Here is a 24954-nt window from a genome sequence, read left to right on the forward strand (position 1 = left end):
TTTAAGTTCCTCGCAAAGGAATTAATTCTGTTCGACGAGGTAAAGCGTAGGTGGGTGCGTCGAATAGGAGGGCAACTGTAACTAATTACAAAAGGTAATGGCAAAACCGATAGACAATGTCATTTTACGACACCGTGAAATTAACTTCCTTCTATCTCGTGAAAAAAAATTCGAGTTAAACGTTTAAGATGATAATAACTTGGAGCCTCGTCGGCCAATGATCTTCAATTTATTCCGGTAAAATACGACGTAAAATAGGGGATTGATCATTGTGAATCGTTGAACAATGTGGCATTGAATTTTATGTTTAATGTCAATGTGACTACTTACCACCTACGCGTGATTGAATTTGTCTATATATAGATAATTTTATCTTCTTGACTTTGATTGATAATGCGATAATCGTTTACGATGGGTTTATTAACTTATTACCTTGTCGAAAATTTTTAATACAATATTAAATCATTTCTTTTTCTTATGAATGCATAGCAATAATAATTTTTTTCCTCTCGTATAATTTTTAGAAATCATGTTTTATTTTATATGCAACAGCTGTTATACAGAGAAAGAGTTTTTCCCCTCGTTGTAATATTCAACGATAGTTGTATAATTCTTTATAAAATTATTATCATCAAGCTTTAATTTGAATTTGTTAATCGATGAGAAAGTAAGTGTCTCTCTGAATGAATCGTAATATAATACGAATTCATAAAACGTGATCGCATTTCACAGACACAATTTTCTCCTTATTAAATTGAAACAACGATGGAATTTTATTGTCGTAATTATTAATTCCATTGTTCAAACACAACGTTATATTCTTCTTGTTTATCGTCGTGGATACCCGCGAATCTATAATATTTCCTTGTCAATTTCACTCTTTCGTTAAGTTAATTTAACCCAATATTCAAATTACAATGAAATACCTTGGGAGGATTTTCGTGTCACGCAATTATGCATTTTTCTAAACCATTCATCGTGCAATTTCTCTCGAAACTTCGGAGTGGTAAACGTGTATAACAACGGGTTAACCGCACTATTCACGGGTAATATAAAAATTACCACCCATGCGTGAAGATCGGCTGTAACAAAATATATTCCATTAAATTATTTTTGAACTAGAGCATCCGTTTCTTTTTTTTTTTTTTTTTTAATCAAACGTGCAATTTAACTCGCATCCTGCAAATCGAATTATCAGTTGTCGATTAACATTCGTACTTGGACGATGCAATTTTAAATAATTTACCTGGAATGGGATACTTCAACAAAGCTCTAATCTTCAGAACGATGATCGGTGCCCAACAGGCCGCGTCCGTTAAAACGATGAGAAAAAATCGCAAGGCGAATTCAGAATCGCCGACAGACAAGGAACAGGCGTGTCTCGTTTTCCAAATGCTCAAGAACATACCGAAGTAAGCGAAACCGATCGTGATCAGCCTGTAATCGCCAACTAACATTAACTTTACGACTCTTTCCTCCTCGTTTCGAAACGAAGAAACGTTTATTAAACGCCGATGAACTATTCTTAATTTCTATAGTTTTTTTTTTAAATAGTCACTGCTTACCCCATAAGATTTATTCCTAGAAAGATGAAGGCCGAATATTCCCATCCGATTAGGAATGGATCGTCGATGTGCAGAGGGAAGCACATTCCATTCACTCCGTAAAATCTCGTGCTGCTTCGCCAGATGATCACTTTCAAACGAATTACTATTAGTTTTGAAACATCTCTGGATTTAATTGTTACAGCAAAATGGAAAATAAAATAACTCGATTGTATTCGTGATACGTTGAAACGAATGAAGAGAGATTATAAAGGAATTTGATTCCTTTAGGAAGGAGTGCAAATCACTATGAAAAATATAATATAAAATAAAAATTCACGATTTGTCGTTTTTTAAATTTTAAATTATTAGAAAGAAAATTATTTTGAATTTCAATATTACTCTCTTCTACATACAATTAGAATACAATCAACGTGGCATGCAATTGATTCACAAAATGAAACAAGCACATCGTCTGGTTCGTATTATTACAACCATTTAACAAGTAGCCCGACATCTTGATGGGTTAGATATTATCACCGATCAAGATTCTCGAACAAATAAGAAAGTGAAAATGAACCTGGCGCGAGGGCGAGTGTAATTCCTATGATCCAAATGATGATCACCGATGTAGATGCTGTCTGGGGTGTCATGGTACGGTGACCTTTCAGAGGTGCCGCGATTAGCACGTATCGTTCCATAGACATGAACGACAGGATCAATACAGAAACCTTGATAAATCGTTTCCATTTCAATAAAATTAACATCCGATTACTTTACAAACACTCGAATATCCAATAGTTGTGTGAATGATATTTCAATCTTTTAAATTATAGAAAATTTTCAATAAATATATATGTATATATAATCGAAAGTTTTGGTAATATTCTGTCCGTCTTTCTGACCAGTTTTGTCGAGACTTGAACATGAAATTTGACATTTAATAAATTTAATAAATTCGCGATTTATTCAGAATACCTCTAAAGACGTCATTGCCAAAATTCCTAAGAAAGTGCAAAACCAGGAGGACATCCATGAGCTGGCAGTTTGGTAGTAATTATTGCGGAATATTATGTCCGCAAGAGCGACTATGAATAGGTACAATCCCATCAACATATCAGAGACTGTAAAAAGATTATATTCCTTGCATGATTTACGATGCACATTATTGAGATAGATGTGTCATTTTTACAACATTAACAACAAACGAGATCGATTTTTTAAATAGAGTTTCGAATAAATATAATTTTGTAACGTGATATATCATGCAACGAAAACATTAGCATAACATTTTGTCCATAAATATTATTATAAAATAGGGATAATAATATTTGTTAGTCATAAAATTAACCACAATCCCCTCTTAATTTCATAAATTTAGTGTAATAATATTTAAAATATAATTTACCTGCTAAATTTCGAATAATGATAGTTAATACGCGGTTCTCGTCTTTGGCCGTGAATCTTCCCCATAATACAAGCACATTGCCCACACAGGTGACACCAGAAATTATCCATACTGCTGCTCGTAACAAAGTTTTATCGAGCAAGTGAGATAACGACGATACGCCTGTGTAGAATATTGCATCGAATATGAATCCATTATTTGCATTTTAATATTTTTTTCTTCTTCTTTTTCGAACGAGTCGAAAGTTTAGTAACAAGTTTAATCGGAATATTACCCCTACAATTATTATTAGTTATTATATTAATAACTAGTAGATATTTTATAAGCGTGATTAAAATCATTAAGTAATGTTATAGTAGCTGTAATTCCGTGAGAAATGTATTTAATGGCCTAATAGTAGCCTCATAACCCATTAACGTCAGATTATTTTATGCGAGGGTTGTTCGTGATTAAAGCCGCATAGGTAAGTTAATAGGACGTAGTAAATCACGATTATTTATAAGGATGAACCGAAAGAACACGTTTATACCGAGTTATTATTACCGAGTTATAAAGTCTAAATTAATTTTAGTTTAATATCTTATAATTGAATAATATTTTGAACGAAAGAAATTAATCGTATCACTTTTTTTTTAAACTCTTACCATCGCTGGTGGGTCGACAACGTTTTACGTTAGGTGTATACATCGCACAATAATGAAACTTCTTGAAGTATCTGTAAAATGATATTCGCTAAATTCCATTTACGTACGAAATAAACTTGTCCTACGTTTGAACCCAGATAGAATCTACTTACATGAAGTCCAACATGTTGAACACGTTGAACGTATTTTTTTCCAACGAATCCAAATTTATACCCTCCAAGTCCCTAAAAATCGCAGGATCACTCGATTAAAAAAGAACGATTGAAAAAAAGAATTTCCACGAGTCGCAAATATGATATAATAAACGTATCGTAAAATATAGAAATCTGAATAGAACTTACAGAGAGCGAAGTCTCGTCAACGGGCTCAAAACGGTAATCGGTAAATTATGTAAATGATTATAACCTAATTGTCTGTAATGAATAACAATTTTCAAAATTATTCGATGCGCACCAGCCGCAGGTTTATAATAATCCCCGTTTAAACGGGCTTTAATTCTACCATAAAATTTGCTAAAACGACACGGCAAAACTCGTATCGGCCTTATTTTCCGCACGTACGTGCCGGTACAATAAATAAAAGTTTTAACGCCGGCATACGTGACGTTCCTCTCGTTTGCTTTTCTAACGCCGTGTGTACGACGGTAAATATCAGGTAAACATGTTGCAAGCACGCGCGTAGCTTAAGACGTGTAGCGTTACAATTTATGTGGATACCGGTGCCTCGTATACTTACAGGCTCGTCAGATTTTTTAACGGTTGGAATACATTGAGCGGGAGGGTCGTTATTTCGTTGAACGCCAAATTACTGAAAGGGAAAAAAATCCGTTTTGCACACGACACACGATGATGTACGACGGACATAACTTCGTTACACTGCCATAAGGAGCGTACGCAAATTGATGTAACGCGAGGAACTTACAGTTCGACCAGCTGCTCCAAATTTTGAAACGTGTCCTCCTCGATCCCCTTTATCTTGTTCCTTTGCATACTTCTGGTTCAGTGGTTCATAAATAACAACGGTTAAAAAAGAATAGCTTTAACCCTCTTAGCGGAATTTATCTGCGATACTTCTTTGCGCGAAGAATTTTAAGTTTAACGGGTGTTAAGACGTGGTAAATCGGGATAGAATTTTAGAAAAATAGTCCATGATGATGGTAATTGTGATAATCGTGAGATACGTCGTATTTTCAAGGATTAATCTTTCCATATTCTCTTATTTACTTACGTACGTACAGGGATTTTAACGAGGGACATCCAGCGAATAAAGGAATTGATTCGAAATTATTTTCATCCAAGAATCTGAAATTTGAATTCTTATGTAAATCGATTGTAAAAAAGAAAAAAGGAAGAAAGAATTGAACTTACATCTCGTTAAGCATTGGTAATTCCGACAACCACAATCCTTTCGAAGTCAATTGATTTTCGTTCAGATTTCTATAATAACGATACAAGACGAATTCTAAGATTGCGATTAATTAACATAATATTGTATTTTAATTATCTTACATCAGTTTCAAATAAACGCTTCCTTTGAAGTCTGAGAAATCTGCCATAGTGAGTCGATTCTTATTGGCCTTCAAAGATTCCAATTTAATCAAACCGGTAAAATGTCCAGGGAGAAATTCACTAATCTCGTTATTGTCCACAGCTCTGTTCAATCGAAAATTTATGCGAGTTCATCATTTTATATGAGAATTAAAATTACATTCCATGTACTCACAGCCAGAACAATTTGGTTAAATTGGCGAAAGCTCCTTTCTCTAGCTCACGTATATTACTGTCATCGAGATACCTAAAAAAGTAACGTTAATATTACATTTTTCGATATTCAAATTGGTTTAATAAAATTCGAGTTAAGTAAAAGCTCACAGTATACGAATCTCGGAATATTGTGCGAAAGCACCCGCTGAGACGCGTTCAATCGAGCTATCGTACAAAGTTCTAAAAGAAATCATCGAAGATAAACAAACGTAGTCTATTAACGTTATAAAAATTAAAAAATTATACACTCGAGGGAGGAATTCCCGTCCGGGAACATTTAAAATTCTTACATGGAAGTAGTTTGAGAAGATAAGTTTCGTGGAATTTCCGAGTATCCTTGACACGTTGCACGGCACATCACGTACTTACAACCGACAGGAACGTCGGTGGCATCTAGCAGAAAGGAGAAAAATACGTAAATTGACAATTCTTATCTCATCCATTGCGTATCTCTCTTTATATCGTAGCATTTTTATTTCCGTTACACGATATTGTGTTCCGTTCTCCGATAAATTATGGATATTGCTTTACCACAAACGAACTCCTTCACAGCTTTGGAATCTCTGTCACTGCCAAACCAGTCCAATACTCCGTGATAATCATCTGCATACAAAGTAAACTTTTTATATTTGCTCCGCTCCAACAGGGAGGGAGGGGGAATGTTTGCATTTATACAGTGTAAAGAAGAAGATGCGCGGCGTATAAAAATGTCATAACATCGTAACTAAATTTTAAATTTAATTTGTTTCTTGACCGAGAAAGAGGCGGTTTGATGATACTTTTGAGCCAATACAAAAGTGTCACGTGCAAATAATAAAATGTTCAGACCATTATTTTTTTTGTAATCGATTCCTTTTTTTGGGGGGAGAGGTGAAAAATAAATATAATGAACCGACAGCAATTTTGCTCGTCATCTCCGTATGGGCATTGGATTTCTTGGTCGCACCAATTTTTCTGGGGTAGGCATATGGTGGTGTTCTGACAAAGGAACGTTCCCATTGGACAAGTATCTGAAATCAGGAAAATTAGAATTAGATATATGCCTTTCCAACAATTGTTTGCAAGCATAAAGATTCAATGAAACGCGAATAGAGTAGATGATTTAAATCGATCTCTCGCTTGCAAATGAAAAAAGAATATATTATTGCATAAACAATTGACCAATCATTTTTTTTGTATTAATTCCATTTTATTTCTTAATCGTATTATTATCGAAAAAGAAATAATCTCATATATATATATAATAATTGAAATGTAATTTCAAAATCTCAGGAATACATAGAAATAAAACATTTCGATAATTTTAAATCACAAATAATTCCTTAATAATCCTTAAATATTTCATTTATGTCGATATATCAAAAATCAAATTACGCTTTTTTATTAATAAAGATCGCATACCTTGGCTGAAATAATACATCAACCCCGACAAAAGGCACGTGGTCGCGATCAGGAACGCGCCTATCGTACCGATATATTTGTACCTCATCTCGAAACTCGAACTTCTCCCTCCTTTAAAAGCGTTCTAACGTCCCTGTGCTCCACGGGCTTCCGTGTATCCCCTCGCATGGACAACGTTCCCCACGTGCACTCGGTGCAACGACTGCATGACACTGGTTGCATTCGCTAGCTCGGTCGCCAAGCTCGGCCACCACGCACAGGCGCTCTTCATCGTCCTCGAATCAGGATTTCTTGTCCGTCTTTTGCGGCTCTATTACTCCAAATTACGTCGATCGATTTACCTCAACGAACTACAAATCGCGGCGTAGAATGCAACAGTCTCTTGGAACGAAATGTTTAAATCGACGAGTATCTTGAATCGACGAGTATCTTCTCAAGTTTGTCCTTCTCGCTTGAAACTTCTCGCGTGTAGATTGATGGAATCGATTGATGGAAAATGGTGATGAGGTTGTTGTAAGCAGCATTTAAGAAATTAGACAAAACTTGACAAGATATTATCCAGTTTTTATTTTTATAGCCTGATGAATTGAAATATCAGAGATAGAAGTCACAGTTTGAAACAATACGAGTCGAATACGCGTTTTGATTGGAACGAAAGGAAAGGAAAATAATTGTTTTTCGATCGTGCAAAATAAAAATTGTTAAACGTAGTTAAGCGCAGCAAGTAATAATTGCTCAATTACGTGCCCGCTCGGAAAGTTCACTCACGATCGTCGCACCAAGCGAAACTCTATAACGTATGCAGATACGTCTCTGACAAAGTTGGAGTCACGATTCGAGCAATTCGCGCCAATGGCGTGACTCTCCTCGAAACAATACCGATCGAGGAATGTGTAATTACCCATTAATGGAGAACTAGTATCGATCGAATGAACTGTCCACGATTCCAACCGACCAGAATTTCTGATTCATTTTCCAATGAAAATTGCACACCTCCGTCCAATTTCCCCCGTGAAAAGTTCCTGCATCTACGAGTAATCGAACTTTTTACAAAGGGAGAACAATTTTCATTGGAAAAATTAGAAATTCTGGTAATAAGTTGGAATTTCACGATACGTATATAATCGCGCAAATCCAATCAAAGGTAAATATTTAACGAGACCGATACGAAAAGAAATTACGCCCTTTCCTTCCACTATTACAGGCGTCTTATAGAAGACTGTAGAGCAAAAAGTTATCCTTTGACATGTTTTCTTCTACCATTCTCGAAGATGAAAACCGGATTAAAGTTGACACGAAGAGAGGCTTAATCTCATCGCGGCAAGATTTTTTCGAAAATCTATAAATTACAATACTCGATACGTTCATTAATATATATATATAAAATAAAAACCTTAACGTCTGCGAATCGCGATACTGTGTCAGATTTCTCGGCCCTCGAAAGCCTCGAGACGCGTCCTCAATGATGAGGAGGCCGATATTATCGTACGTAGAACTGTTCTACGACAAGAACGTGATTTCGTGGAGCAAACGTCTGTTGAGCTTATCCGGCCTGTGGCCAGATAATCGCAACGACGTTCGATTCTTTCTCTACATTACGTACATCGTGATCTTCACTTGGCTGGAGATCGTGACACTGGTCCAGAATATACACGACCTTGAGAAGACATTGAAAAATATCACGCTATCGTTCCCAACCATCTTGATAGTGCTGAAGGCCGTGATGTTCCGGATGAATATGCATCTCGTCCTACCGTTGCTGACGGTCGTCAAGAGGGACGTGAACGAGGGCCTGTATCGGTCGGCGGAGGAGAGGCGGACGGTCGTCTGGTATAACGTGGCCGCCACTTTATTTTCCACCTCGTCGGCCTTGTCTTTATTCTTCGTGCCCACGTTGTTTTACGCCAAGCCAATCATCGGCTGTCTTTTATCGAGTAAGTTTGATCGCGAGATTTCTTCCCGTCCCGATATAGTTTTTTGGAAAATAAAGTACATTTATTTATAACTTCATCGATGATGCTTCTTCGATATTCTTCGTCGAGAAGAATTCGCGCGTATCTTTTTTAAATTCTAAAAATTAACACACTTTCCATACATTTATTTCGAAAGAGATATATATTCATTATCGCGATCCACTTATCAAATTTTTGCAATCGCAAAGAAAGCTTGTTTCGAATTTTGTATATATATATGTATGTATACGAATAAATGCTAAGAATAAACATCGATACCGATTTGGTAATATTGCAAAAATTAACAATCAAGAGAATTTCAACATCAAGAACTTAATTTTACACCCGTGTATCGAGAATGACGTTTCATTAAAAGTCGAAAGAACGTCTCTGGATCCGGTCTTCGTTGCGAAAAGAGTGGTAAAAATGGCGGTTTTATTAAACCGCCGGGCATTATCGACGCGTCACGGATAGTCGGGTAAGATAAATCAAGATTTTAATGCGGACTTTATCGCTCGAATCCAGGAAACGCACTCGATATCTGTATTCATATGATCGCGCTTACAGTTACCTAGCGTGTGCAGGTTTATGGTGTTTCGTGGCGAGACAGTTACTTCCTTCACGGATACACAAAACGGTTGCGTTTTACGAGGTTGTCACAGTTCGACGAGGATTTTGCACGACGACCACCGGCAGTGTTCAGTTTCCCTTTTTCGCAACACTCGGGCAAACGCGAATTTATGTACTCGATGGGCTTCACGTTCTTCCCTCTCTTCGTTTTTCGATAAGTGGCCTAAGTAGCGGAGAGTGGATAGCCGGATTTTTAGCTTTCCCGATTTTTCTTTTCTTCTTTTTTTTTTTTTTTAGAGTGGAGTGAAAAGTTTCAGTTATTATTATCGCGTTCTTCGTTGTAACGTGGAAATCTTTTTTAATCCATTGATTTTCATCAATGTAATTTCAAAATATAATTATTTTATTTTTAATTGCGTGTAATTTTATACGCGCTTGAAAAAAATTTATCATACGTAATTTATATTACCTTATATTAATACATCTTATCGATTCACAGAGTACAATAATTGTACCCTTCCTTTCGAATTACCCATGAAAGTGAATAACGTTTACGAAATAACGAAACTGCAAACGTACGCCTTGTTCTGCGTTTATTTGATACCAACGAGTACGTTGTTAACGATCGGCGCAACCGGGGCAGATAGTCTTCTGGTGACATTAACGTTCCATCTTTGTAGTCAACTTTCAATTGTAGCATATCGCATGAGAAACGTCAATATCGAACCGAAGATATATTTTCCGAAAATGAAGGCACTCGTTGAACGGCACACCGAACTTCTACGGTGAGTCGTTCGTTTAAAATAAATCTAATCTTTGATATGAAGATATTAGGATCACGTGATCACTCACTTGTTTAATTTAATTGTAGATTGGCGAATATTTTAGCGAACACGTTTAGTTCTCTGATGTTTGTACAAACATTAGGATTAATATTCTCACTGTGTATTGTCGTCTATCAATTACTTATGGTAATGTTAAAATTATTTAGATATTTATAATAATTTTTGCACTTTATTAAAAGCACTTGATTCGTATTCTTTTTTTTTTTAACGAGGATCATGCAATTATAAATATTTTCTAGACAAGCGAATCAGGAGAAGATATGAATACGATACATTTTATAATCTATTCTTGCGCTGTTATACTGTTAGCATTCTGCTATTGTTTCTTGGGAGAGTGTCTCATTAACGAGGTAATTATCAAAAATTTTACAATTAGAGAGGAACATATTTTTATTTATTTAAATTCCTTTTTTCAACTTACAATTTTTGAAATATAATAATTTAATTTAATTTAATTGATTAATGGGATTAATAAATTCTAAGCTAGTTTTAAATTAATTAGATATCCTGTTGAATTGTTTATTATATTAATTACTCTTTGGATAAGTTATAATTTTCTAGGAACATTTTAATCGAAATATCTTTAAAATGTGTTATGAATATTTATTAGAACACTTACAATTTACACATAGACAGTTTTAATAAAACTATAAATCGCTATTATTTTCAGAGTAGCGAAGTGCAAATGGCTTGTTACTTTACTAATTGGTACGATTTACCAGAGCAGTACACGCGGTCTTTAATATTTTGTATCGCTCGAGCGCAGAAACCGTTATACCTAACAGCTGGCAAGTTTTACGTGTTTTCCTTAGAAACTTTTGCCGTTGTAAGCTATTTTTCAATTATAAAACCATCAAGGATCATCGTCTAAGTTCTTCTCTTACATTCGCTTAATTTATTTATAGATAGTAAAAGCATCCATGGCCTACCTCTCCGTTCTAAAAAGTATTATCTAAACAATCAACACCGGTTAGCAGGTTTAATTTATCAAAATAAAAAATAAGAATAAAAACAAAAAAGGACTTGTTCCAATTAACTACGAATTAACACGAAGCAACGATTAACGAACCTTACAACCAAATCATAGAAACCTAAATATTAAACCTAATAGTTACTTTAAACTTATCAATCGTATGATAAAAAATTAAAAATCTTCTTCCCCTTTTAATCTTCGCATCTCTCTATTTTCTTTACACTCACAAATTTTTTTTTTCCTCTCTCCCTTTCGTACACATGCCATGACCGCTTTATTTCACGCCACGATAAATGATGCGCGATTGACGATGATTAACCGAGGGATAAGGTGTCGGGCCAGGAAAAGAAGAAACGTCAACGTCGACAAGGTGGAGTGGCTACAGAATCCGAAATGTCGAAATCAATATTCTTCCCACTTGGAAGACCCACTTCCACGAACTTCCTCGTGGCGAGCAACATCGCTTCGCCGATATATCAGCTTCTCGGAATGTGTCATTCCACCTAATCGTCGCCGAGCAGCGGCTCGTGTTTGGCTGAAGGAATTAAAAGAAAAATTTATTTCGGTTTATTCAAGAAAGATACAGAATGTACAACTGCCGAGGGAGGATACAAATTATGCATATAACTCGTGCTTCACGGTAAATAATCGTCCCTATTGCCAGGTCGAAGCACATGGACCCTGCCGTCGTGCGTTATCTCTTTACAACGACCTCGATCCTACGAATGGAGTAACAGCTAACGTGCATACGGCCTTCACGATACACCGATCCCCTTTTTTTTCTCGCACCGCACGGTTGCAACGTGTGTACACTTTCAGTGGCAGGAACTTTCAGTAACAGTGGTGCATCCTCCCGTGTTCATCTCTCCAAAAGTCGAGTCAAGAGAGAGAAAAAAAGAGAGAGAGAGAGAGACACGGGATGGATTTCCAACTCGCACGCGGAAATAAAACAGAGACGGGAACATCTTTGCACGCGTTTCAGTTCTACAACGGCCGAGGAATCGATTCGAAAGAAATTGTTGTATGCACGATGGTATGGAGCGAATTCTTAGCGATCGTGGCCGAATCGTCTGTTATTCGTTTTTTCGCACGATGAGTAACGAAAACGGTGATTATAAAAATATGAAAAAAAGAAACGAGAATTAGAAGACAAGAATGAAGATGGTGTATAATAATAAATGTTTTTTTTTAACACTAGAACTACCTAAACGCTTTTTTCACTTTTGATTATTGAGAGATGCGACAGATGATTTTCTCAACAAAAAACGATATTACGTGTATCAAATGGTATTTAAGGTATACAGACAGATTGGAGGTAGTTCTAGTGATAAATATTCTGGTGGTAGCGATAATTGATAATTAATAATTTAATCTCTCGTGTTCGTTTCCCAGCGGGGGCGACCTTATATCGTGAAATCGGTTTCACCCTCTCCTCTCACGGCGGTCATTTTTTCGTTTCTCAAAGTTGACACGTATCGACACAGAGGAAGGGGGCTTCTTCGTCGGTAGCGAGAACCTAAAAGAATTTCGTCACGGTTACAACGATTCGTTCACGCGAGGATCGTGTGATCATGGTGTGTAGTACGTACGACTCTCGGTTGACTAAAAAATCGGATCCATACCATTTTTTTTCCCCCTCCCCGCACATTTCTATTTATTTAGGAAGTTAGGGGCTGGTGTCGGTGTATCGTGACAGCCTGTATACGCTGTACAAGCACATAAACACATGGTAATGTATTCGATGCTGCTTTATTTTTATCATCATTCTTTCTCTCTTTTTTTCCCCTTCATTCAGACAAAATTGACTCACACATTCATATGTTAAAACACACGCAGCCTCGCAGATGCATTCGCAGTTTACCTCCACAATTATGTTCCATATAAAATCGTGCGTCTGTTTGTGCACGGGGTCCTCTTGTCAGTATATGAATATGCACTTTTTTTTTTTTCTCTTAAGAATGTGTTACACCGTGATTACTCCGTGTGTTATTCGTGTGTCTTTCTAACTCTGTGTGTATGTATGTATGTGTTAATATTGTGCTGTCTTGTATTGTGTTCGTGGGTTAATGGAAGCGAGTGTTCACTAAATGTCTCGTCCGTTTTGAAATTTTTTTTTTTTTTTTTTATATTATATCGTGTTCGAGAGAAAAAGAGAGAAAAAGGGCGAAAGATAAAAGGAGGGATAAAGAGATAGAGAGGAAGAGAGAAAGAAAGAGAGAAAGGATTATAATATAGGAGGGAATGTCCGAGAAGGATTCTAGAGACGAATGGATCGATCGAGAAACCTTCAAAATTTTGGACTTTCCGCATACTCTTATAAACACTCGTTCCTAGATAGTTAGATCCTTGCCTTCAGCAAAATTTTTTTTTCGAATTTTTAATTTTTTTTAATTTTTTTTTTTAATTTTTTTTTTCACTTGATTTTTTATTCGTTTTTTATTGTACAAGAGAAAGGTGTGTACGTGTGTATATGTGTGTGTACGTGTTACGGGTGATGGTTCACCGTTTCGCGTTTTTTCTTTATCTTTTTTTCGATTTGTTTTGTTCGTTTTTTTTATGGAGGGGGATTTTTTTTTCTTTTCTTTTAATTTGTTTTATATTAGGTAGCTCTCGAGAACGTCGCACCGATACACAAACGAACGACGCAATGTTCTCGAGAATGGATCGAGGACACATGAATGTGCTATAGACATGTCTGACGTTTCGGAACGAAAAGATACGTGAATGGAGTTCCGAGTGCACGATCTCATTCAGTTTCTTCTTCTTTTCTTTTTCTTCTCTAATAACGATTTTTTTCTTTTCTTTCTTTTTTTTTCTTTTTTTTTCTTTTTTTATTTTATTTTATTTTTTTCTAAGTAACAAAAAAGCATGATACTTATTGTTACTGTATACGCACGAGGATAATATTGATGTTCACTGTTTATATCGATCTGCCTGATAGTATTGTGTAAAATTTCACGATACTATATATATTCATACGTCATTTCGATAGTGATTTTTTTTTTTCTCTCTTTGTTAGATAACATTGAAGTATTATATTATGTTATTCGCACATACGCTACTCCGGTATATCAGAAAATATAATAATGAAAGATTATTATCCGATATATCGGGAAATGAATCAAGAAATTAATAAATAAAGGAATAATGATTAATTTCAGGACTATCATAAAATTAAAAAAAAAAAAAAAAAAGGAAAATTGATAGTTAAACTGAAGATATTTAAAGAGGAAAGTTTGGATTATTTGGAAAATTTTCATCGAGTATAAACAGCGTTAAATTTTTAATTATTCCGTTGAATTCGTTGATACTGTGATTTAATTATAAAAAATTCTTTCTTGAGCATTTTTATTGAGCATTACAAACTGCTATTTTTAATTTTAATCGTATTGCGTGAGAGGCTCGAAAAATTGTATCCAAACTTCAATCAAATAGTTTAGGAATTAGAATTAATAAATAAATAATGGAAAAATTACGATCAAAGACTTTGTTGGAAAAAATACGAGCAAAGCTTAGTGTTTTTTTGAGATGCTAATTACACGCGTGTACACCTAGCTTCACGAAACGTATATTTTTTCGAATAAAATGTTTCTATATAATCGTAACTTTCCCTTTTTCGAACGTTTAAAGTTTTTAATTAGTTATCGCTATGATTAACTAAAAAAAAATCAGTCGAAAATTCCTAAAAATATTTATATTGCACTAATCTTCTTTGAGTCTATTTTATTGAAAGAGAAAAAAGAAAGGAAGAGAATTTATAAAATCTACAAAATCTAAAATTCTTTTTTCTTTTTTTTTTTTTTGTTCCGTTGAAAGAAAACAAGAATATAATTATTTAATTAAATTAGTTCAAAAGAAAATAATTATGATTAAATATAGACTTTCATTCTAATCGAAGAAATAGGAACTGACAGTTATTATACAGTTTATTGTATTATTTATTTATAAATTACATTTCATCGTATAATCATAAAATGTGAATTTTAATTTATGAATTTTATATTTAGAAAATGTGATAATTTTATAATCGAACTAAAATAGACAAAATTTATTCTTAAACAAATATCTAATTCTTGTTTTCTTAATGAAATTTTTAATTTCAATGAAATTCAATTCGATTATTAAGTTGAAATTCGTTTTTTATAATCGAAATGAAATAAAATAAATAATTTGTATAAACGGAAGAATATATATTTAGAATAAATAATATTCTTAGTAACGGATAACATAGTAGATTCTTTTATAAGAAAAATTTTTTATTCAGGATTTGAATATCTCGATTTACATCCAAGTCAGTTACTTTGTACATTCACCTAGACCTGTAAAAATCTCGAATGCTCGTATCACACGAACAAAAATTAAAGTGAATGTAAAAAAAATGACAGAATACAGATATAAAGATAATGACATAATGCTTACGTACATGAATCTAATTCGATTATAACGGAAGCAAAAAAAAAAAAAAAAAAAAATTATAATGTAATTTGTTGACTATACATTTATACTTTGATTAACGTAACATAAGACGTATACGAGCAGAAAAGCTTTGAAAAGAATGAAAAAAAGAAAAAAAGAAAAAAAGAAAAAAAATACGATCTCATGATTACGACCAATATATACAAACAACGAAATGGTCCCTAACCGCTCGAATTAACTATAGTATTCGCAGATTATCTCAATAATTCTTAATCGAATTTTTCGAAAAAAAATCATGTATTTCGGGTAGCAATGTTAATTCGCGGATTTATACAAACGTTGTAATTCGTATGCAAATATATATTCATGAAGATTATTCTGCAAATACTTAGTTCCTGAGATAATACGTTGCGATGTGTCGTTCATATCGATATCTATATTACGTATATTATCATTAATATCATTATTAAAGAGTGAACATCAAACACCCCGAGACGTGTCTTAATAAATGACATGCCTTTAACACAATGGTAATTCGTAAAGGAAAGTGTGGTTACGATAAAAAGATAGAATCGGAATCATTATAGGATAGAAATCTAACTGAAGGGGAACTGAAGGCAGTCGAACACCTGAAAACACTCACCATCAGGTGGTGGATGATTCGAATAATCCAGATGCCAGTCCCATGTTGCATTGTTAAAGCTATAACTTCGTTTTCTGTGAATAAAAACTAAAAAGCGACTCTCCGTACAAAAACATTTCTATGTAACACGATCGTCAACAAAGTCAATGGCTTGTTCACAGATGTTTCATTTACAGTAATTACTATGAGTGGTCATCGATGCGAATCTAATAATGCTATCGATGTTTTATTCCGTAAATGAAACATTCAATTTCTTATGCCAGTGCCGGTGATTTTTATTCGTTATTCGACTGATTACAAGAGAGAGAAAGAGAGAAAGAGAGAGAGAGGCAGAGAGAGAGAGAGAGAGAGAGAGAGAGAGAGAGAGAGAGAGACAAAGAAAGAGAAAGAGAGAAAAACAAAAAAAAACAAAAAAAAAAAAAAATTAATTTTTGATCCTTTTTCGTGAAAATATAAACGATATCGTATGTATTAGAATTTATCTCATACAGCAATTGATATTTAAGATATTCATTTAGTAGAGATAATATAAATAAAATTAATATTATGTAATGTTATATAAATATCTTGTAAAATAAATGAATAAACTAAGATTATTATCATTACGATTACACTTGAAAGAACTTAGAGACAAATCATTTCGTGTAATTTACACTGACACGAGAATAACGACGTGTTTTACGAGTTATTTACAACTTAAACATATTTCATTTTTTTTTTTTAAATATTTTATCTACTTATGCATTAAAGAAATGCGTTTTATACAAGAATACGTTCTATCTCATTAACGCTGAAACTTTCATTCTTTTTTTTTTTTTTTTTTTTTTTTTACCTTCCTTTTTTTCTTTTTTTTCATTTGACTGAAAATCCTAATACAAGCATTTAATCAAAATATCGTTGTCTATTCACATTTCAACGCGACAACATCGAACTGTATTTTACACCCGACACCATGTTCTTATCATCTTTTTTTTTCTTATTTCTCTTTTTTTTTCTTTTTTAATAATTTCGTGGATAAAAATGATCATAAGTGATATGTACAAAATGAAATATAAAAATAAAATTATGAATCTTAGATTCACATAGTGATGGTTTTGAAGCTTTGCTATCTATAGTTTTTCGATCGTAACTTTCCAAAATTACTAACGCGATTTACGATAAAAAAATAACATCACAGACACTGGCACAATTATTCAATAACATAGTTGTTCCCATTGACTGCAGATGTTGATAAATACTAAAATTAGAGTGTCCGTCACACACAGTCGTGCATCGATTGACTCCAACGGGTAGTTCTCTCCAACGCATGACGTTGCTTTGTTTTTACGAAACGGGGGACTTACAGTGGGCAGTGGATGGTTGCATGAGAAGTGATTACAGTCTAGATGGCCCAGAGGAGCATCTGTGGATAGATGTGAGGTAGTACTCCTGTAGCGGTCAAGTGCAAACATATCCTTCCTGTGCTACTGTTGATGCACCAGTAGGCCCTTCCTGAAACATTTCAGATAATAAAAGAATTACAATATATTTCTTGAAAAAAAGAGAGAGAAAAAAAATTAAAGAAAATTAAAGTAAGAGAAAGAAGCGGAACGTTGCAAATAAACAATATTGTTATATCATCCGCTCCTTACCTCCATACGATTCCGATTTATGTTAAAAAATAATTTCTTCCCTGATCAATCCAAAATTGTCTTACTATGCTCTATTTTTATATGTAGTTACCTAATCCTGTTATATGATGATTATTGTTCATTATATGTACAATGTCTTACATCCTTAGCAGCTGATAATGTTTGTTTATATTCATCCAAGCTGAATCCGGAATTGCTATCTTCTCCGCAAGACTGAACAACTAGAGATCCATCTTCTCCATGCTAAGACATAATTGTCCATTAGTTAAATTTATTTTAATATTTAACCAATTGTATTATAATTATATTTACAATACCTACGTGTGTCACTGATGGCTGTTCGCCATCGTTGACTTTTCGCTTTTTTATACTTGTATCTTGATTTTGATCTGATAATCTCTTTCTGTTCGTTGTATTCCCTGGGTTTCGTGGTGAAACGCTACCACTGTTACCGTTTCCAGCAATATTTCCGTTTTTATGTACAGTACCGGAAACCTGGGGAGAATTTTTTTTTTAATTAATAATCGTTTTATATTTATCATATTATCATATTATTATTATATAAAGATTAAAAATCAAATTAGAAAAGAAAAAGAAAAATTAATGCATACCTTTCTTTCTCGTTTGAGCAAACTAGGAGATACATAAGTGTGTAGATCCCTTTTCTTTACGTGTTTTACTTCAATCCACATCCCTTCTTTCAACATGCTTAATTGTTCCGCCTGTCTCAGGACTAAAATTTTATATGAAAACAATTGTAATTAAATTACGATAATAATAAACTTAAATTATTTAATTTAGATTATTAGATTATTATTCGATTGTGAAATATTATTTATTTTTTGAAAATAATATAATATACTTACTTGAGTCTACAAAAGATTTTATATCATACGTTAGATCAACGTTTAAATTTTCGCTTTTGGCAAAAAGCAAGCCTATGAACCACATAGAGCAGTGTCTTTCTGGTTCTGGTTCTAATGGTGGAAACGCCTCCGGATTTACATGTGCCAATGTGATGTGAGGATTCCTTTCCAGTGTACCTGTTTTTGAGAGTTAGGATTTTGCCATTTTGGCATCCGCGGATTATTAGCATTGTAATATCAATAAAATTAATATTCAAAGTCAAAGTTTCATAATTAAAATAGACACAGATTAAGACAGAACTTATATAATTAACTAATTTATAATTGCCGCTTACTCCTGCGAAAGATGCATAAGTTTATGATATAAAAACCTATAAACAATTCTAAAAATTCATATTGTAAAAAAGAAACCTGTTTTAATCTACGTCATTTAACTGGAAAAACACATATGAGAAAAAAAAAAAAAAAAAAAGAAAGAAAGAAAGAAAAAAAAGGAAGAAAAAAAAACAGATATGATAAACTAATATTGGTACCCGATGTTTTGTTATTAACATTTTGTTAAATATTTTTAATGGGGCAATAAAACAATGTACAAGTTATAAATATTTAAAAGCGCAATAGTTAGGTCGTGTTTAAAATCTTTTTGTGAGTTGATAAATTAAAAATGGTTTAATTTATTCGATTGTTCAATTAATGTTCATATATATCATTTTATATATTATAATGATAATTATAATGCATGTTTATCGACGGGTTTTATCATATCCATACAGTCCAATTGAATATATTTAATAGATTTTTCGATATTTTACCTATTAAGTGTCGTATTTTTGATTCGACAAGTCCACACCATTCAAGCTGATCTTCAGCAGTTAAGCTTCTTGCTAATAATACAATATAATGTTTGTATTTTCCAAAGAAATTTGGAGGTTCAAATAATTTATCCCAAGTTGCTTTTCCCATAATAATTTCTTCCGTTATTGAAAGACCGTTTTCAAATGCTTCTTGCATAATGGTTCTCGTTGATACCGAAACGTTAAAAGTAGAGTTTTGTTGAGGATATGCAGGCGTAATTATTGGCATTAAATGATATCTATCCGATATATTCACCTTTAGAAAAATGTTTATCAACTTAGAAAATTTTTGTTAACATGAAACTTTCAATCAAATTAATTAAAACATGGAAAGAATACTTACTCTTGGATCCCAAACAGGAAATCCTAAATTAACATTGTCAGGTTGCTTTAAAAGGACTGGCTGTGGCCATTTCCATTGAGAAAATACAAGGAAAAATTTTTCTATTAATGTTGCTGCAACAGCATTAGGATAAAGTTGGCACGTTCTTGCTACTAACATAGCCCATGATACACCACCTAAATATCCTAATACATTACTATATATGCCATGTCCTAAGGTAAAAAAACAAAACGATAAATAAAAAATATTCGTTTTATTTTATGATATAAAAATTGAAAAACAAATTAATTTACGTTTTGCCCACAATTTAATGGCTCTTAGGGCCAATCTAAAATTTTCTATGTTAGGTACTAAACGCAGTATCTCATCTGTAACTCTGCAACCATTAAGACTTCTAACACATTTCTGATCAAGATTTTTTAATAACATATCATCTCTGAGATCCTACATAATAAAAATTTATTAGATATAACAACAATGAAAAAAAGAATTTATAAATTATAATAGTGTCTTATATCTTGATCACTAGTCATTGAATTTAATTAACTTGCATAAGAAAGCTCATAGAAAAAATCTTTCTTCAACAAAAATTTTATTTTGATAAAATAAATACTGTGATATATTTATATTAGATATATTTATCAAAAATCATAAATATAGATTTCTAAAAACTATTAAAAACAATCAGCTTGCAAGATAAAATCCAGTTAAAATGTAAGACACTATTTAATTATAAATAAACTACTAACCATTGAATCCGGAATTTCTTTTAGAGCCAGTTTAGCAAATAACATATCAATTTCTATGCCATCAAAATTCATTTTTATTACTGGCACAAATGCTTCTTCTACTGCCTAAAAGATATTAAATGATATAACTAAATAATTATAAAATTTATATTTCAAAAAATAGATAATATATTTTATATAAAATAAATCTTTAATATCAAATTAAATAAAAATTGAATGATTAAACAAAACAATTTATATATATTTGTAATCATTTCTATCGCTGGAATAATTTCGTGAATAAAAATAATAAATTTTATTGATATAAAACTCATAAAAATGTTTTTTTTATTTTTTAATTTATCTTTTATTTTATTTTAAAGAACATAAGAGCCTTTTTTGACATTTATCGAAAATTATCTAATAATTACTATAATCATTCAATTTTTATTGCAATTTCTTATTAACTAATAATAATTCAAAATATGAATTGTATTACTTACTGTATTATAACTATATAAAAAACAATTCATATTAAATGGATAATTAATTATTATTGACATTACTTAAAATACATACCCTTAAATCAGTAACTTCTTCTTGCATTTTTAGTAACTCGAAGAAAGATGTAAAATAATCTGATCGATATATATGACGTGGTACTACACATAAGGCATCTATATCAGCACCTTTATGGTGTACCCCTAACCTGTATGAACCAAAAGTATATATTTTACCGCCAACCTGTTCAGCTACATTAGGTGGCATGTTTCTGGCAACACTTGTATCCCTTATCCATTGTTTTACTAATGCATTTAATTTACTAATTAAACAGAACAAGGAATATATGGTTAATAATGTTTAATATTATTATTATACAATACATATGTACATGAAAATATACCTTAAAATTTCCATCCTATGATTTAATTCTTCTTCTGATTCAAACACATTGTAAGGCTTTAATGCTTCTTTTAATTCATTTGTTCTAGTAAAATCACTGGGCTTTGGCTCTGCTACGCTAATAGCAGATGTCATACCCAATGTACGCAGATTTTTTTCTTCTTTGGATGAATTATTTGAATTAGAATTGTTACCTTGTGATGACCACATCTTGAAATTCATTTGTTTGTTCCAGATCTGAAAGAAAAAAACTAATTATATTGATGTAAAAATAAAATAACATCATCTGAGTAACTTCATCTTATGTAATTAAACAATTGATTATATTATCACAAAAAAATATTGAAATATTAAATATCTCTCTATAAAATTAAAAAAATATATCAATAATTAATCTTCGCAATAAAATAAATAAAATAATAAATAAAATCTAAATGTTTACAAATGTTTTTAAATTAAGTATTATTTTTATATATATTTAAATATAATACATATAATACATAATATAAATTTATATATAAATATATTAAATATCATCATAGAATAAATGCATTTAAAATTGAAGATATTTTGTATAATTTAATTCATGTTTTTATATTTATAATCAATTTTTATATGTTAACACTAAAAAAGCTAATATAAAAATACGTGAAAAATTTTCAAAAATACAATTAATAAATAGTGATACATGACAAATTTAAAAAGGAATAGAGCACAAATATGGATAAAAAATAAAATTCATACGTTTATTTACACAAAACATTGAATATTTTACAATATATGTAAACGTATGTAATAATCAACTTAATTGCGCGATTTTCCTTTAAATATTAAATACGTAATAAAATAACAAATACAGAAAAGAATGGATGTCGCAGACTCGTTGAATCCTTACCGCTTAATACTTCGTCAAAGATTTAATAACATGTTAAAAGAGAAGAAACTTTGGACGTGTTGTCAGGTTATAAAACGCGCAAATGCTTCTAGTAAAGATGCATCACGTTCATCCAACGTTTGCAGTTGATTCCTGAAAAGGAAATTGTATTCCTAGCGCAAATAGCACGTTCTGAGGATTCTGCTTAGCCGCAAAGCAGTATGAACAACTTGTAAACAATTTATGAAGTAGCAAAAGAATTCCGAGAAACGTAGGTCCATAAGTCACCAAAACGTTCACGTCTACAAAATTATTCCATGTACCGCCAATGAAAATTAATCGGTCACAATATCGATCGAAATCTACTTCACGCACAGGATACTTTATACTACGATATAAATAAATAAGTAAACGTATCACTTGAAAATAACAGACAACATGTAGACCCGCACCAAACCACCTACAGTATAAACATGGCGTTCTCTGACGGATCAGTGTGATCATGGAAAAGCACGTGGATAGAGTGATATATTCAAGTAAGTTTTGTCACCGTAGTTGACACAATCGCCATCTAACATAATATTGAGAACTAAGAAAAGTTTCTAGCTTGAATTTTGGCTATTTAGAAATTCTTTTATTCTACTTTCTTATAATCTATCTTTATTTTTATTGCTGCTTAATATATTTTAAGTAAATATATTTATAATTTATATATTTATAAATTATTTATTATAGGATGAAGAATCAGAAATTCTATTGTTATAAGTACAAATATTGCACTATAGAGATCGCAGTAATCGATATTACATTTCTTTAAAATATATTGCTTATGACTTCGTATAGAATATATATATTGTCATTGTTATATGTTGAGTTGAATTGTTATTTACTCCAAAGAATGATACTATATAATTTTATTACATATGAATCGCAAAAGAAGCTTGGTTTCATTTGTTTTGATATTTTAAATATTTTAATGTAAATTTATGAAACAAATATTTCAAAAATATAAAATATTTTTATATATTAATTTTGCATCAATACATATGTAAAATTTTTATTACAAATATTAATATAGTTTCTAATATTTACAAGATTGATAAATATTATTACATTAAAAAACATTTTGTATAGTATTTAATATTTTTTATATTCAATTACTTTATATTTATTTTACATTTATTTTTTTATATTCAACTATATTAATTATAATATTTTATTATATTAATATAAATTCATAGTATAAATTTTATTCGAATTAAAAAAAGAAGGAAAATAAATCAATCAGAAAATTTTTAATTACATTTCAATTATATATTGATATTTATATTTCCTTTTTATATAATATTTCTGATTAAATATATTCTATTATATTATATGCAACTTCAATTTAACTTTCTCCAAAAATCTATAATTTTATTCTCAAATATAAACCGCCTAGCAACATGACTTTTTACCTCCGATTCTCTCGAATGATGGCGCCACATGGTTTGATCGTATCAGAACTGTATTATATTGTGAAAGTTTTTTATTTATTTTTTTATTTTTTATTTTTTTTTGTTTCAATTCCTTTTTTATTCATTTCATTTTCTTTCTGGTACATATTAGCTCCAATACAACACAGGACAGTATAGGTAAATGAAAACGAGTCATTGCCTGAAATTTTATTTGCAACTGAGAATTAAGCTGTATCATACCCACGAGGATGCTCGAGCCAGAAGGTTTACTAGCCGCTTCTAAATTAACGCCAGAATTAATTTCCATCCACTTTTGCATTCTATCTAATCTACATGTTTTCCCTAGCTAAACTGTTTCATCGAATATAATAATTTGTATTTTCACTTTTTTTTTATGCACTAATTACAGAAACGATTTCACAGTTTTCATTTTTCTCTGCTCAATGATCTACTGAAAATGATTCTTCCAAAAAAGGTATTTCTAAGATTTTTGTAAACGGAAATATTTTAGGAAGAAATAGTATATATTATTTTACATCATTACTATTAAAGTCATAGAATTAAATTTAAAAATTTAAATTTTAATATTTTTATTATTACAATTAAGTCAATATTGATTAATTTTTGAAATATTGATATTTTCAAAAATCACAAAGAATAGAATTTCTAGAATGATGTATAAATTCACAAACAAAAAATCGCATACATTATATCCCTCGAAAATGTTATTAATACTTATTATTCTAGACCCCTATGATAATCTATTTAGAAATTTAATAGATACTACAATACGAATATTTCTTTTACCATTTTTTTCTGTAGCAAATTATGAATATTTCTATTTCTTATGAATATTCTATTATGAATATTTCTGTATCATCTATTCATTTAATCCTTCTAATAAATGTCTTTATCAATTGTTTGAGTATCATTTGGGAAATCTCAGGTATAATCTCAATCCTGGAATTAAAAGAGTTTAAGTTTGTGCTTTTCGAGATCGTGATAATAAAAAATAATTTAGATCTTTAAAAAGATATTTTAAAAAAGTATGTGTTTTTCTCTAATGTTTTATTATATTACTATAGAAAATACAATCAATTTTATTTTAATTCTCATCACAAAAATTTCACAGATATATT

General features: G+C 31.6%; 3 protein-coding genes and 1 long non-coding RNA gene across 8 annotated transcripts in view; 2 read left to right on the forward strand and 2 right to left on the reverse strand.

Annotated features, from left to right (window-relative positions):
* LOC108001577 (uncharacterized) overlaps positions 1-24954 on the forward strand; it is a 120964-nt gene that overhangs the window by 71265 nt on the left and 24745 nt on the right. The gene's annotated exons all lie outside the window — the stretch shown is intronic.
* On the reverse strand, positions 402-8031 carry LOC108001573 (relaxin receptor 1). Of its 3 annotated transcripts, none has more exons than XM_062070886.1 (21): positions 6761-8031; positions 6256-6369; positions 5891-5962; positions 5650-5752; positions 5468-5539; positions 5319-5390; positions 5105-5248; positions 4964-5032; positions 4832-4897; positions 4518-4586; positions 4332-4403; positions 3938-4009; positions 3749-3820; positions 3597-3667; positions 2953-3114; positions 2523-2668; positions 2125-2275; positions 1566-1695; positions 1247-1437; positions 927-1082; positions 402-852 (listed from the first exon to the last, which is right to left on the reverse strand). In XM_062070886.1, exons 1-21 carry the CDS (start codon positions 6846-6848, stop codon positions 707-709), a joined length of 2238 nt encoding a protein of 745 aa, XP_061926870.1. In that variant the 5' UTR covers positions 6849-8031; the 3' UTR covers positions 402-706. The 3 variants fall into 3 exon arrangements, with proteins under 3 accessions (XP_061926870.1, XP_016918115.2, XP_061926871.1); XM_017062626.3 differs by having other exon boundaries at positions 4518-4589; XM_062070887.1 differs by lacking the exons at positions 6256-6369; positions 6761-8031 and having other exon boundaries at positions 4518-4589; positions 5845-5911.
* On the forward strand, positions 8223-11259 carry LOC108001575 (odorant receptor 9a-like). The gene is made up of 6 exons (XM_017062631.3): positions 8223-8694; positions 9782-10067; positions 10154-10253; positions 10367-10477; positions 10798-10953; positions 11033-11259. The coding sequence occupies exons 1-6, from the start codon at positions 8223-8225 to the stop codon at positions 11081-11083; spliced, it is 1176 nt and encodes a 391-aa protein (XP_016918120.2). The 3' UTR covers positions 11084-11259.
* Positions 11631-22883, reverse strand: LOC108001574 (poly(A) polymerase type 3). 3 transcript variants are annotated; one of them, XM_017062628.2, is made up of 12 exons: positions 22380-22883; positions 21486-21721; positions 21161-21404; positions 20603-20707; positions 20147-20297; positions 19854-20065; positions 19469-19766; positions 18657-18833; positions 18402-18523; positions 18112-18285; positions 17932-18033; positions 11631-17650 (listed from the first exon to the last, which is right to left on the reverse strand). In XM_017062628.2, exons 2-12 carry the CDS (start codon positions 21704-21706, stop codon positions 17597-17599), a joined length of 1860 nt encoding a protein of 619 aa, XP_016918117.1. In that variant the 5' UTR covers positions 21707-21721; positions 22380-22883; the 3' UTR covers positions 11631-17596. The 3 variants fall into 3 exon arrangements, with proteins under 3 accessions (XP_016918117.1, XP_016918119.1, XP_061926872.1); XM_017062630.2 differs by having other exon boundaries at positions 17510-17650; positions 17882-18033; positions 22380-22857; XM_062070888.1 differs by lacking the exon at positions 11631-17650 and having other exon boundaries at positions 17952-18033; positions 18108-18285; positions 22380-22857.

Source organism: Apis cerana, linkage group LG1 (assembly GCF_029169275.1).
Source record: "Apis cerana isolate GH-2021 linkage group LG1, AcerK_1.0, whole genome shotgun sequence".
NCBI classification, from domain to species: domain Eukaryota; kingdom Metazoa; phylum Arthropoda; class Insecta; order Hymenoptera; family Apidae; genus Apis; species Apis cerana.